This window comes from Homarus americanus, unplaced genomic scaffold (assembly GCF_018991925.1).
Source record: "Homarus americanus isolate GMGI-L3 unplaced genomic scaffold, GMGI_Hamer_2.0 scaffold54347, whole genome shotgun sequence".
NCBI classification, from domain to species: domain Eukaryota; kingdom Metazoa; phylum Arthropoda; class Malacostraca; order Decapoda; family Nephropidae; genus Homarus; species Homarus americanus.
This window is the reverse complement of record NW_024715291.1, coordinates 264,023-277,963: the sequence shown is the minus strand read 5'-3', so window position 1 is coordinate 277,963 and position 13,941 is coordinate 264,023. Positions and strand designations below refer to the sequence as shown.

General features: G+C 45.2%; 1 protein-coding gene across 2 annotated transcripts in view; it reads right to left on the bottom strand.

Moving 5' to 3' along the window:
- Positions 1-13,941, bottom strand: part of LOC121857296 (unconventional myosin-IXb-like) — a 116,214-nt gene that overhangs the window by 10,146 nt on the left and 92,127 nt on the right. For both annotated transcript variants that reach the window (XM_042353288.1, XM_042353294.1), the window contains exons 3-4: positions 2,904-3,037; positions 552-723 (exon numbers count right to left, since the gene is read on the bottom strand). In XM_042353288.1, the coding sequence (XP_042209222.1) occupies positions 552-723; positions 2,904-3,037 (306 nt within the window). The remainder of the gene's footprint in view (positions 1-551; positions 724-2,903; positions 3,038-13,941) is intronic.

Below are 13,941 nucleotides of genomic sequence, written 5' to 3'. Positions count from 1 at the left end.
GACGGAGGATAAGGAACTGGCGAGTGATTCAGGGTGGATGGAGTGAGTCTTGAAGCACATTTAAAAATTACCTTCCGTGATTCAACAACAATAGCGAAACTAGACATAGAAAAGGGAGTGAAACAAAAGAGGAGAGAATTTAAAAGATGGACTGGATGTCAAGGAACGGCAGACAGCGCCAGACGAAGAAAGTGGGAGCCTGAACAACTGGTGGGATGACAAGACAAGAGAGATGGCCGGGGGCTCCTAGAGATGGACAAATGCCAGAATAAATGAAGGCTAAATATTTGCATAGTACAAAAGACTACCTAAGGTTATGCAGCTGAGGACACGTGTAGAATGTCAATCAGGAGGGAGGATATAGTTTATTAGTTTGGGTGCAGGCGGAGGGAGAATTTAGTCCGGGGGAAAAAAGAAAGATGACAAGAAACAACTACTGTACCTGGGCAGCAAGAGGTCAGGTGTGGAAAAGAAAGCAACGGGAGGGACTCAGTGAGGGAGTGTGAGAGAATCCAGTGAGAAAATAAACCAGACGGAGGGATTGTGTCTACCTGAGAGGATGATGGCCTGTGGGTAGCCGGTCTCGCTCTGTTGGCGAACGGCCTCGTGGACGACTCGTAGGAGGTGAGGGCTCTGCACCGCCGCCCTCGTCGACGTGAGGGTGAGGGCGTTACCCACTTCATGATAAGGGTTCACCGACAACAAGATTGGACCCACGTTGGTCTATGGCGAGGGAGAGAAACACATAAATAACAAAGACTTCATAACTCAGACTGAGAGTAGACATAGGCATAAATGATATCACATGAAGCAGCGAAGTATAATGGCGGGTATGTATGTGACGTGATGTGTGTGTATAAATGAAAATGAAGGCGACGAGAGGAAGATATGCAATTATACTCATCGTGAAAACAAAGTACATGTCTAGGTGGGTCTAGCTCTGTTCTTCCCCCTGCTCCGCCCCCTCCACCTGCATCGCCCCCTCCCCTTCCTTGCCCCCTGCCCCGCCCCATCCTCTGCCCCGCCCCATCCTCTGCCACGCCCACTCCTCTCCCCCATCACCACCACCACACACCAACCTCAAATCTCTACCTTTCTATTAAAAAAAACAAATAAAAAAATAATAATAAAACTTGTTTCCACGTCGCTAAGATTTATCCCCAGACACACTGCATCTTAGCCTCCTGTAATGTTTAGATGGGAGAAGGTGCTGTGGGCATGTCGACTTTGTGGTATGCTGAGGGTATAGCCTGCGGTGTGGAGAGTGTGACTGATGGTTGGAGTGCTTGTGGTTTGTAAAGTGTATCTGTGGCATGTCGGGGGTATAGACGAGAGGAGGAACCCCACAGTGAGGTGAGTGCGTCTGTGATGTGCCTGAGATACATTTCACACACACACACACACACACACACACACAGCTTTGATATCACGAACTGTGTCCCCTAACAGGAGCAAGAGGGTGACACCCGGTGTGTAAATACCACGGGGAAGTTTACAAGAGGAGCTGAACCGCTGTTGACGTTATCTTAAAAGAGTCGTGGGAATGTGATGATAATGCGATTACCCGAATGAATGAATGTCTGCCTCTGAGTGGTTAAGTGCGAGAGAGAGAGAGAGTCATTCGGTGTAAGGGACTTAGACTCTGCTTAAGGGAGGCAGGGAGAGCAAGTGTGTGCCAGGGAGGCTTTGGTGTCGGCCAGGAGGTGGTGGTGTGGGCCAGGGGGCTGTGGTGTGGGTCAGGAGGCTATGGTGTAGGCCAGGAGGCTGTGGTGAGGGCCAGGAGACTATATGGTGGGTCAGGAGGCTGTGGTGTGAGCTAGGAGGCTGTGGTTTGGGCCAGGAGACCAGCTGTGGTGTGTGGGTCAGGAGGCTGTGGTGTGGGTCAGGAGGCTGTGGTGTGGGTCAGGGAGGCTGTGGTGTGGGTCAAGAGGCTGTGGTGTGGGCCAGGAAGCTGTGGTGTGGGTCAGGAGGCTGGTGCTGTGGTCAGGAGGCTGTGGTGTGGGTCAGGAGGCTGTGGTGTGGGTCAGGAGGCTGTGGTGTGGGTCAGGAGGCTGTGGTGTGGGCCAGGAAGCTGTGGTGTGGGTCAGGAGGCTGTGGTGTGGGTCAGGAGGCTGTGGTGTGGGTCAGGAGGCTGTGGTGTGGGTCAGGAGGCTGTGGTGTTGGGGAAGAAGACCACTTCCCCCTCACCTTTGACCTGACTTCCTGCCAATCAGCCCCTCTACTGTTCCATGTTCCCTGTGTACCGCTACTTCCCATTACTGTTCCACGTTCCCTGTGTCCTGTTACTACCACGCTGCTTGTGTTCCTTATGCCTAGTTACATGTTACTCACACCTTGCTGCTGTTCCTTGATCCCTGTGTCTCGCTACTTAAATGTGCTACTCTGGGGACCTTTATTTATTGAGGGGGTGAGGGTGAGTGACGCCGAGGCTGTGAGGGGTGAGAGATAGGGGTGAGGATGGGGTGAGGAATGGGGGGGTGAGGGATGGGGGTAGACACTAGAAATAAAGAGAAATGGTAAAGAAAAACGTATACCATGTGAGTCTTGGTTGATATGTGCAGTAGAAATAGGAAGGTTGGTGGATGGATCACGAGAGAGAGAGATACAAAACATGTAAGTTCATATGTATGCAAAGTAAGTGATGTTGCAAACGGTAAAGCCTTCTCATTTAAAAGAATTGTGTATATGTGTGAGTGTTTACAGATGCATAGTAGTGTTGCAATACCCAATGGTCTTCAGCTTTCTACTGGTACATATATATATATATATATATATATATATATATATATATATATATATATATATATATATATATATATATATATATATACATAGAGATATAGGCAGCCTCCTCACACACACACACACACACACACACACACAAAACAACATCTCGTACTTACAAAATAATGTGATGAGCAGAACCTGGCGTGTAGGGTTTTGAGGACAGCATCCTCCGTGAGGGGTCCTGCCAGGTGGATAAGGTCCTCCACCTCCTGTACTCCACCAGTCATGCCGCCCTTGACGCAGCTACCATCTGGCGAGGGAAGAAGAGGAGGTTAGCGGAGCCTGGTGGAGGCGTGGCATTTCCTGGGTACTTTTACGGTCTCTGAGCATGTGGGTGTGTGGGGGAGGTTCTCAGAAGGGAGGAAGGGGAGAGGGAGTGAAAAGAAGGGAGGGCAAGGTTCTCAGGAGGTAGAGAGGCAGGGAGGGAGAAGGTTCTTAGGAAGAGGGAAGGAAAGGATGGAGGGAAGGAAGGAGGGAGGGAGGGAGGGAAGGAGAGAGGGAGGGAAGGAGAGAGGGGGTGGGGAAGGTTCTCAGGAGGAGTGAGGGGGGGGAGGGAAGGAGAAGGTAGGGAGGAGGATCTCAAGAGGAGTAAAGAGATGGAGGGAAGGAGGGAGAGAGGCAGGTAGAGAGGGAGGAAAAGGTTAGTATAGTCAGAAGATCGTAGTGTGGAAAGAGGGTGGGTAGGGGGAAAGAGAGAGAGGGATAAATAGAGAGAGAAAGAAACAAACAGGAAGACAAAGGTATAGGGAGAAAGAGAAACAGAGAGACTAAACAAAAGACCAAATTAAGATCCCCAGGATTCTCCCACGATAAGACCTAGGACCAGTTCAAGTCTTGGACAACACCAGGTCTGGCCGGTAACTCACCAGCCACAGCACCTGCACGGAGACACAACTACTGCACAACCATGTTAACACAACCATTGTTCGCACTACCACGGGCAGGAGGCATTGAGGCTGAAGGGGAAATCTCGGTGTTACTGATTGCTCGTACTGCCGATGCTCTTATGACCATGATGTGCCTATTGACACCGTATCCCAAGCGCCCCAAATGCTGTAGTGAGACACAATATCATATCTACAGTGTACATAGACCGTACAAATATACAATTTCCAATATAACACGTGAAGAAGATACTTTAGCCTTGTTCGTATGATTATGGAACAAAACTGAATACTCTTAACAAAACTAATATGGTCATCAACACTACTATACACTTCACGTCTGTATATTATTATTATTATTATTATTATTATTATTATTATTACTATTATTATTATTATTATTATTATTATTGTTACTTTATATAAAAATGCTGAAATGCCTATAGCACTTCGTCTACTATTCGTAATATTAACCTCAAAGTAGTTCTCTAATAACAGTAAAAAGGTCTTCTCATAACAGTTGTTTTCTCTTGCAGTGCCTCGCCTCATAACAGTGCCTCGCGCTTCATAACAGTGCCTCGCCTCATAACAGTGCCTCGCCTCATAACAGTGTCTCGCCTCATAGCAGTGTCTCACCTCATAACAGTGTCTCGCCTCATAACAACTCCTCACCTCATAACAACGCCTCACCTCAAAATAATGCCTCGCCTCATAACAGTGCCTCACCTCAATTTCTAAGCACCACCTCTATCATTAGTGGATCAGGTTAACCCAATAGGCTGCAGCTTTCCCAAGAGGTCAAAGGTCAGCTCATAGACTCTGCCCCAATAGTTTAAATTATCTAGTTAACTTCCCTCCCCCCCCCCCTTTAAAGACATGATTCAGGGTGGTGACAACGCTTTGTGATGTGGTGAAACAAGATTACACAGTATATTAGTGATGATATTAGTGGGGAGTGTTAATGTTAAGTATTAGTGATGAGTTAGTTATGAGTATTAGTGGTGAGTATTAGTGTTGAGTTTGTGATGAGTTACTGATGAGTATAAGTAATTGGTATTAGTGATAAGGTGAATATTACCTATACTAAACATTCATCAGGTGGAAATGAACCATAAGAGAATAGTAATGACACAATTCGTAAGGGAAATGAACATTCACTGATATCAATGGAGAAAAAGATGTTATTATTTACCTTTCTTTACTTACACGTACTTGGCTTGAACTCATCATCAGAGCATCGTACATAACATACCTAGAATGGGTATAAGGTGATCGAATCCTCCTTCTCAGTAACTATTATATCTGGATCGAATTCGATTCTACTGGTCACCATCCCGCCTGTGTCGTCTATTATCCCGTCAGTGTCGTCTATTATTATGCGCAATTAAACTTATGGACAGTAAATCAAACCCGTCCCTTCACTGTAATATCAGCGCCGACAAAGACCACAATCACTGCCCTCAATATCATAAATGTCAATAGCACTGCCGATCACGATGGCTTTATGAGGCTGGCACGAGTGACTCCCTATCCGACGGTGCATACGGATGGTTACTGATCCTTACGGGGGAATGTCAATGTGGGTTACGATCCACGTCCTGGAAGATTCCTAGACAGCGTTTTGTTTTTCTCTGGAATATTTGATAATACGATAAAATTTCATTATAACATTGATCTCGTACTTGAAATGAGATAATTTAAGGTTGTTTTACAGTTAAGGATGAATTTATTACGCAAGTTTCTAAAGGGTTGGTTATGGATGAGATGTTAAGAATGTGGTGGTGGTGGTGGTAGTGAGGAGACTTGGGTAAGGAGGGGGCTGGAGAGAGGTCTGCTGGTCTGGCCTTCACCTTGTTATGTGAGCAGTGTACCGGCGGGTCTCTGGTACACCTTGACTCTTGATGAGCAAATTCCAGTCCATTATACAAACAACAAAAACAACAACAAACAGTAAATTGATATGAAAGGTGAATAACATTTACCAGAGTTTAACTGTAGGGAAATATTTCTAGTTTACTGATGAACAAAAAATACGAGAACAATTAGAAATGAAACGGATGAAAAAAAAAGAATTATATGATAAAGTTACTGTTCATTTATCACTGTGGTTTGATGGCCGGGTGAGTAATGGAGGAACAAGAAATTCAATTTACCTCGACAGACAAGATCATATTGCTGCCAATTTCGTGTTTATAAACCACACAGGTGCCAATAAATCCTGTTTGTTAAATTCCAAGAGCGGCAACACTCATTGTCATGTTCCTTTCCCGAGTAATTTCATTGGGTTAAGATTGAGGAAATGACTTATGAGAGATGATAGATCTCCGCCTCATCCGTGGCTCAGTAAGGTCTTTCACTTGACAAACCAAATTCCTTATATTCCGAAAGCTAAGACGAAAGATTTGGGGCTTTTGTTCTTCACTATGATGACGGGTTCTTACTCATACTTCCGGAACTGGCGAGAGAAAATGGATTACTTGTATCCTTCCGCGTTGTAAAAGAAGAATCAAAGACGAGGCGGGAAATTCACAGCTCTGAAAAATTTGTTCTTCCCTGACGGTGCATTTGTGTGGAGGCCGAGTGTTGCAGTCACCTAAAAAGACCGATTTTTATGGCTGAAAAGAATCTGAGGTAAATGCATCAAGACTCTGACCGAATGGAGGTGTTTATTATATTTTTTTGGGGGGGGAGGTAGGGAAGTTAAGTCTGCCGGAGATGTGTAGCGCAATACTGAGAGGTGAAACTTTTTGTTTGGCAAGAAGTGAAAGGTGAGAGAACGTGGTTTTGAAGGATGATGACGGGAGAATGATGAATTACCTTTAATTAGGCTGTGATTATTTATTCATCTATCAATTACACACACACACACACACACATACTTGAATGAATTATTTTTTTCTTAAGTCATATCTGTCTAATTGGAACTATATAGTTACTAGCTAAGTAAATACAATAATTCTGATACGCTCGGAATACAATAAATTCTTCTCTGTTTAGCATTATGACGAGTGTGTGTGTGTGTGTGTGTGTGTGTGTGTGTGTGTGTGTTTTGCTTTACCTTCCGGATACAGGAGGATGGGAGGCGGGGTGAGCTGGTTGGTGGGCTGGTGGTCCCAGGTAGAGAGGGAGACGTTGTCACAGGGGCCAGGGGGAGTCACGCCCTCCTCCACTTGCTCTAACAAGGGCGGGTTAGTTTCGCTGACCGCATTTGAGTGAGCTTGGAGTATCAGAGGGCCGGGGGCGTCCAGAGGTGGCTCAGGAGATAATGCAGGTCCTCCTGAGGGTCCCATGGTAGACTGGGACCCCCGGGGTGTTTCCTACAGGTCCTCACGCCCTGACCACCCACAGGGGACCAGCTCGACGGTAAACACTATATTGTATCATCTCTTGTAACCACTCTGGGCAGCTGTGGTCTGTGTAATGTTGTTGGTTCTATTGATCACATTTTCAACACCATCGTTTTATCGAGGGATCAGTTGTTCTAGCAGACTGTACACATCAGAGCCTGTAAACACGAGTCAGTTATTCTCAGTGTGTGTGTGTGTGTGTGTGTCAGAGCCGGAGGTGAGTTATGTAACGCTGCTATGTAAACAACGCTAAGAAGGGCCGCTGGTGGTTTGCCTCAGCACCCGCCCTTCAATCTTACGGATGGCCGCACCTTACTGCCGCACCTAAGCTCACTTGCTGGCCACACCTGACTTGCCCTGGGCCACACCTATCTCGTCCCCAGGCCATACGCAACTCCCTCCACCGACGAAAACTAACTCCCCCTCCCTCCCCTCCCCCACTGTCTACATCTAACTCCTTTCCTTGCACTGGCTACACCTAAGCCCCTACTATCCACACCTAGTCCCCACTGGCCACACTTAGCCCCCACTAGCCACACCTTACTCTCTCACCTACTAAAAACACATCCCACCACTAGCCACGCCTGCAAGCAACTCGCCTCCTTGGTCACATATTCCATCATCAACTAGCCACACTTATATACTTGACAGGAACCAAGATTGATTCCCACCGTGTCAGTAGCGAGTCTGATAACATCCGCCACAGTTAGTATATAGACAACAACATCCAGCCCAAATTGCTGTCCAGAAAAATGATAAGAAGTGATTTACGTTTCTTATCTACAAAACCTGTTAAAGATCTCGGCTTTCCTCTCTCCCTGGTTAGGTTACAGACTCGAGGAGAAGAAGCCGGTAAGTCATCTAAGACACTGGTTGAGAAGGGAAACCATAAGTATTACGGTCACGTGATACATTACAGAACGAGAATTTTCCCATCGATTCTCAAGTTACAGATGAGCACATAAGAACATAAGAACATAAGAATGGAGGAAACTGCAGCGGGCCTATTGGCCCATACTGGGCAGTCCCGTTTACACCCAACCCCTAATGCTCATATAAGCATCCAACCTATGTTTGAAGCTATTCAGCGTATTCGAGTTAATGATGATATTTGGTAACTTGTTCCATTCATCCACTACTCTGTTTCCAAACCAGTGTTTACCTATTGCACGCCTAAATCTAAATTTGTCTAATTTAAAACCATTGTTACGAGTTCGCTCCTGGTTGGATAGTTTGAGTACCTTTGTAATGTCCCCTTTGTTTAGCCCTGACTTCCACTTATACACCTCTATCAGGTCGCCCTCGCTCTACGTCTCTCGAGGGAGTGCAAATTAAGATGCTTTAACCTGTCTCTATACTCAAGGTTCCTAATGCCCGGGATTAGTCTTGTCATTCTCCTCTGAATTCTTTCCAATGATTCTATATCCATTCTGTAATACGGTGACCAGAACTGAACTGCGTAATCCAGGTGTGGTCTCACAAGAGCAAGATACAGTTTTAGGATGACCTCGCTAGTCTTGTAACTAACACTCCTTTGTATGAACCCAAGTACTTTATTAGCCTTGTTACAAGCAAAAACACATTGTTTACTTGGCTTAAGGTTCCTACTTATCATTACTCCTAAATCTCTTTCGCAGTCGGATTTCTCTATGGCATCGTTGTTCATCTGGTATCTGGTTTCCCTGTTTACATCTCCTATACTGAGTACTTTACATTTGTCCACGTTGAATTTCATCTGCCATTTTTCAGACCATTCGAAAAATTTGTTTAGATCTTCCTGTAGTTTTGCCGAGTCCTAGTCAGATTTAATAACACGTCCTATTTTAGTGTCATCAGCAAATTTACTTATGTTGCTGTCTATGCCGATATCTATGTCGTTTATGTATGTAATAAATAATAATGGTCCAAGTACTGAGCCTTGGGGAACTCCACTTGTGACATTGCTCCAATGGGACTGAGTGCCGTTAATGCTCACTCGCTGTTTCCTGTCCTGTAACCACGCCTTAATCCATTTAAGGATGTTACCTTTGATGCCATGAGCTTCTACCTTTCTAATTAGTCTTTCGTGGGGGACTCTGTCGAAGGCTTTGCTAAAGTCGAGATATACCACATCATAATTGTGCCCCTCGTCCACCGATTAGAAAACTGATGAAAAGAATGTTAATAGATTAGTTAGACAAGAACGTCCGCTTGTGAAGCCATGCTGGGAATCATTGATCAATCGGTGCTTCTCCAGGTGATTTCGAATAGAGTTTGAAATGATTGCTTCCAGTAATTTGCCTACTATTGATGTTCGACTGATTGGGCGGTAGTTAGAGGATAGTGATCTATCCCCCTTCTTGAAAATCGTTATTACATTTGCTATCCTCCAGGATTCTGGTACTACACCTGTTTTTAAGGACATGTTAATACTCTGGCAAATATCTCATCGGGACCAGGTGACTTATTAGGCTTTAGTTTGTCTATTTGCTTACTAACATTGTTACTAGTCACTACTATCTCGCTTAATTTGTTTTCTTCACTATCTCTGAATAGAGTCGGTGCCTCGGGTATCATGTTTAAATTTTCGATGGTGAAAACTGTTGAAAAATATTTATTCAAATTATTGCTCATTTCCCTGTCGTTATCAGTGAGCTCGCCGGTATCTGACCGTATTGGTCCAATCTTTTCTGTTGTTTTAGTTTGATACATTTGGTAGAATCCTTTGGGGTTTGTCTTCGCCTCCTTTGATATCCTTAACTCATTATTCCTCTTGGCTTTCCTTATCTCGGTTTTAACCCTACTCGCCAATATCTTATAATAATCCTGGAGGTAAATTTCGCCACGCTTTATCCTTCTACCTATAGCATTCCTTTGGCCAATGATGCTCTTTAAATAATTATTTATCCATTTAGGGTCATTGTTGTCTGATCTGAGTTTTTTGTATGGTATGTTCTGCCTTTGTGCATTAAGTAACTCATTATTTAAATTGTTGTGGAACTCGGCAGTCTCAGATGTCGTTATCAGGTCGGAGTCATCTGTCAGGTTCACGGCCAAGCGCGACACCCCCTCTCTCAGCTGCCTCTTTAAACTGTCAAAGTTTGCCCTTCTGAAATCTGGTACTTTAGTGGAATTTTCCTTACGTCTGCCCTGAAAATCTAACTGGAATCGAATTTCTTTGTGATCACTGTTGGCAAGTTCGTTCTCTACCACGACATTGCTAATGAGGTTTTCTCTGTTCGACAGAACTAAATCGAGTATATTATTACCCCGTGTGGGTTCGGTTATATGTTGACTTAGGAAACAGTTCTGGATCGTCTCGAGAAAATCTTCTGATTCTGAGTTAAACAGTCCAATCTATTTGGCCAAAGTTAAAGTCGATCGTCTCGAGAAAATCTTCTGATTCTGAGTTACCCGTAAGGTCAGTCCAATCTATTTGGCCAAAGTTAAAGTCGCCTACTATACAGACTTTGTTGTGTATGGAAGGCCTGCGCATTTCATCCCAGATAAGTCGCTCATTGACTCTATCAAGATTGGGAGGTCTATATATTACTCCTGTGATTAATTTTTCCCTACCGTCGCTTAATTCTATCCAAATTGTTTCTGTATTCCGCTCAGTTTTTATTTCCATATTTATTTCACACTTCAAATTATCCCTAACATAGATTGCTACTCCGCCTCCTTTCCTGGTTTGCCTATCGGTATGGAACAATTTGTAGCCCGCAATTTGGTATTCGACCTGCAACTCGCGTGAGTCTAGGTTGATCCATGTTTCAGTGAATGCTATTATATCGATTTTTTCGGTACATACCAAGGCCCTAATATCATCCATTTTGTTTCTCATACTTCTACTGTTTGCGTAGTAGACATTTAAGTTAGTCGTGTTCTGAGTCCTCCCTTTACCGCGTTTAGTTTTAAGCTCCCTGTTTAATTTAGTTTTGTCATCATTCCTAACACTATTTCCCTGTAATCTTTTAATTTGTTTACCCGCTCCCACTGCAGTTTCCCCCACCCCCGTGCCCAATCCATATGTTCCCCTAGCAGGTTAAAGACTTCGATATCCTTTGAACTGCCCCCTCTAGAGACCCAGCCAGGGTTGCTACCCCATCCCGAGACAGGTGCACCCCATCCCTAGCATAAAGGTCCCTTCTGCCGTAGAAGTTGTCCCAGTTGTCAATGAATGGGACCGATATTGACTTACATAGCCATTACAGACTAGATCAAGTGAGTTTCAAGGTAAAGCGACTGTACTTACGGTACTCAATGAAGACATAAGTATAGCCATTACAGAACAATTCAGGTGAGATACATAAAGAGTCTGTATACATGATGGATGGTGTATACTATTACCACAGGCTAGAGTATGACCTTCACGTTCTAGGTCAACGGAAGAGTTTCACTTCACTCATTGTCGTTGCATTCACATTATACAGTGGTTTATGAAGAGTAATTATGTCCCTTATAAAACAGGTGTCCCATGGTCATTAATACCTGTGTTCTACGCCACAGTAAAATATTATAGGACAGCACATCAACAGTGGACATCATGACAGGTAACCGAGACATTACCACATCATGGGTAACAGAGACGTCACCACATCACAGGTAACAGAGACATCACCACATCACAGGTAACAGAGACGTGGGCACCTCTCAGGTAACCGAGACGCACCAGAGGTTAGAGAGGCGGCGGCGTCACCTGACAGGTAGAGCGGGAGGATCAGCTAAGGGACCAGGCTGGTGGGACTGTGGTGGTGGGCAGACTATTACTCACCGCCGCCAGGCACAGGGAGGGTAGCTAAACAGCAGCGCGCCATCACCTGATTGCCACAGTTCCGCTCTTATGGGGGACAAACACGCTAGTTGTGCATACAATGCTTCAACATCCAGCGGCCTTAACACTAGGTGCTCTGAAAGTTACCCCTACTGCCATTATTTGTCAACGCGTGCGTGTGTGTGTGTGTTTTCATCTCTCTCTCTCTCTCTCTCTCTCTCTCTCTCTCTCTCTCTCTCTCTCTCTCTCTCTCTCTCTCTGCATAATGTTCATTGTTGTCGATTCCGTACACAGCACCGCTATATCCTGTAAAGCCCCAGCATCACAACATCCTACATTGGCAGAGACAACATAACAGCATCCCACGTGATACACAGCACCACAACAACCAATGTAAACACAGTTCCATAAAAGCAATAGATAGATAATTCCTTATTAGTATAGATTTTCCCCAAAAGACAATCATTATCAGGCAAGAATGGGTGTTAATCCATTCAAGACAATCAAGGAAAAGTTACAAATGTGTCAAGGTATTGTTGTGGTTCGTCACGCCTTCCTTCACTGTCACGTCTCGCGTCATACTCAAACATCCTGATGTTGTCGTCATTGTCACACCCAGCTAGCCCTTGTTAATTCCATATTTCCTTTTACTGTCATGTCTCCCGTCCTTTCTGCATATCCGTCATTGTTTTTCATCACAAGTTCCTGTTGCCATTGTAACATCCCGTACTACTGCCTCACCTGCCGCCAGCACTACCTGTGCTTTCGCATTCACAACGAGGTCTACTCTCAACCCCGGCACTGAGGCTCAACAGACACACCGTAGTGTACAAACACAAGAGCCGCATCACCACACAGACCTCGGCTCCCAGACCTCCCTCACTTCCGTGGCAGAGTTTCACTGATGTGGCAGCTGGAGGCGAACGACGAACATCAGCCCCCTCCTCTTCCTCTCTCTCCCCCCCCCCTCCTCTCCCTCCTGCACTTCCTCTGTAAAGGGAAGTAGAGGAGGCGACACCCGGGCGTGATGGATGAGAGTTCAGAGTGTGTCGCCAAGCCTCCCAACATTCCCTCGTCGGTGAACATCCTTGGCGACGTAACCCTTAACCTCTGAGTCTCGGTACCATTGACTTCACCAGCTGACACCTAAGTCATAGACACTCGATGAACTATACAACATCCTGTTAAATGATATACAAGACCACTAACAACACACGGCAGGCTCAGTGTGCTTTTCCAATGGACAATTTCGTTGGAACATTTTAAGTGGTGAAGTTCTTTTAACCACAAACTATACGCACACTTTTATAAGCTGCCTCTCGTCCTCTTTCACGAACTATTATAAGATGTGACAATACCAAAAATTCTCTTAATCACACAATACAAAAAAAGTTTACGATCTCAGTATATTACTAATCCTTTTGAGTGTTATAACTTTTAGAAATTATTAAATGTTACGTAATATGGTCTTAGTTTCTTGTCTCTTTACGTATAACTTTTCAGAGACAGACGCAGTTAGGCAGTGAATCGAGGTGTCAGGACGCTTAGATCTGAGGATTTTTGTTGGAGGCGTAACAGTACAGAGATCAGAGGTGGTCGTGTGGAGGAGCGGAAGTATTTTATGTCATTATGTCACACGCTGGTGAAAGAGTTCCTTACGTGGACGACAAGTGCAGAGGCAAGTGAACAACACACACACACACACACACACACATACACACACACGCACACACACACACGCACACGCACACACACTCACAAACAAACAAACACACGCACACACACTCACAAACAAACAAACACACGCACACACACACACACACCCAGAAGATGTTAGCCTTGGTTCTCACGGCGAGTGTACGGCCTGACAATCAGGTACTGGCAGCCAGGACCTGGGGTTGGTTGACCCTGTGTTCACTTGGAGGACGAGGGTCTTCAGTCGGATACTCTCCCGCACCCATCCGGGGACCTCTTCCCCCTATAGGTCGCGAGGGAGCCTGGGTAATGGGAGACTGAGGGCCGTGTGCAAGGTAGGGAGGCTACTGAGAAAGCGTGCTTTGGGTAAGGAGGCTTGCGTAGGATGAGGAAGCTACTGGTGGAAGAGTATAGGGAGGGGGGAGGCTATGTTAATGAGGGGTGGTGAAAAGGAAAGGCTGCTGACGAAGGTGGC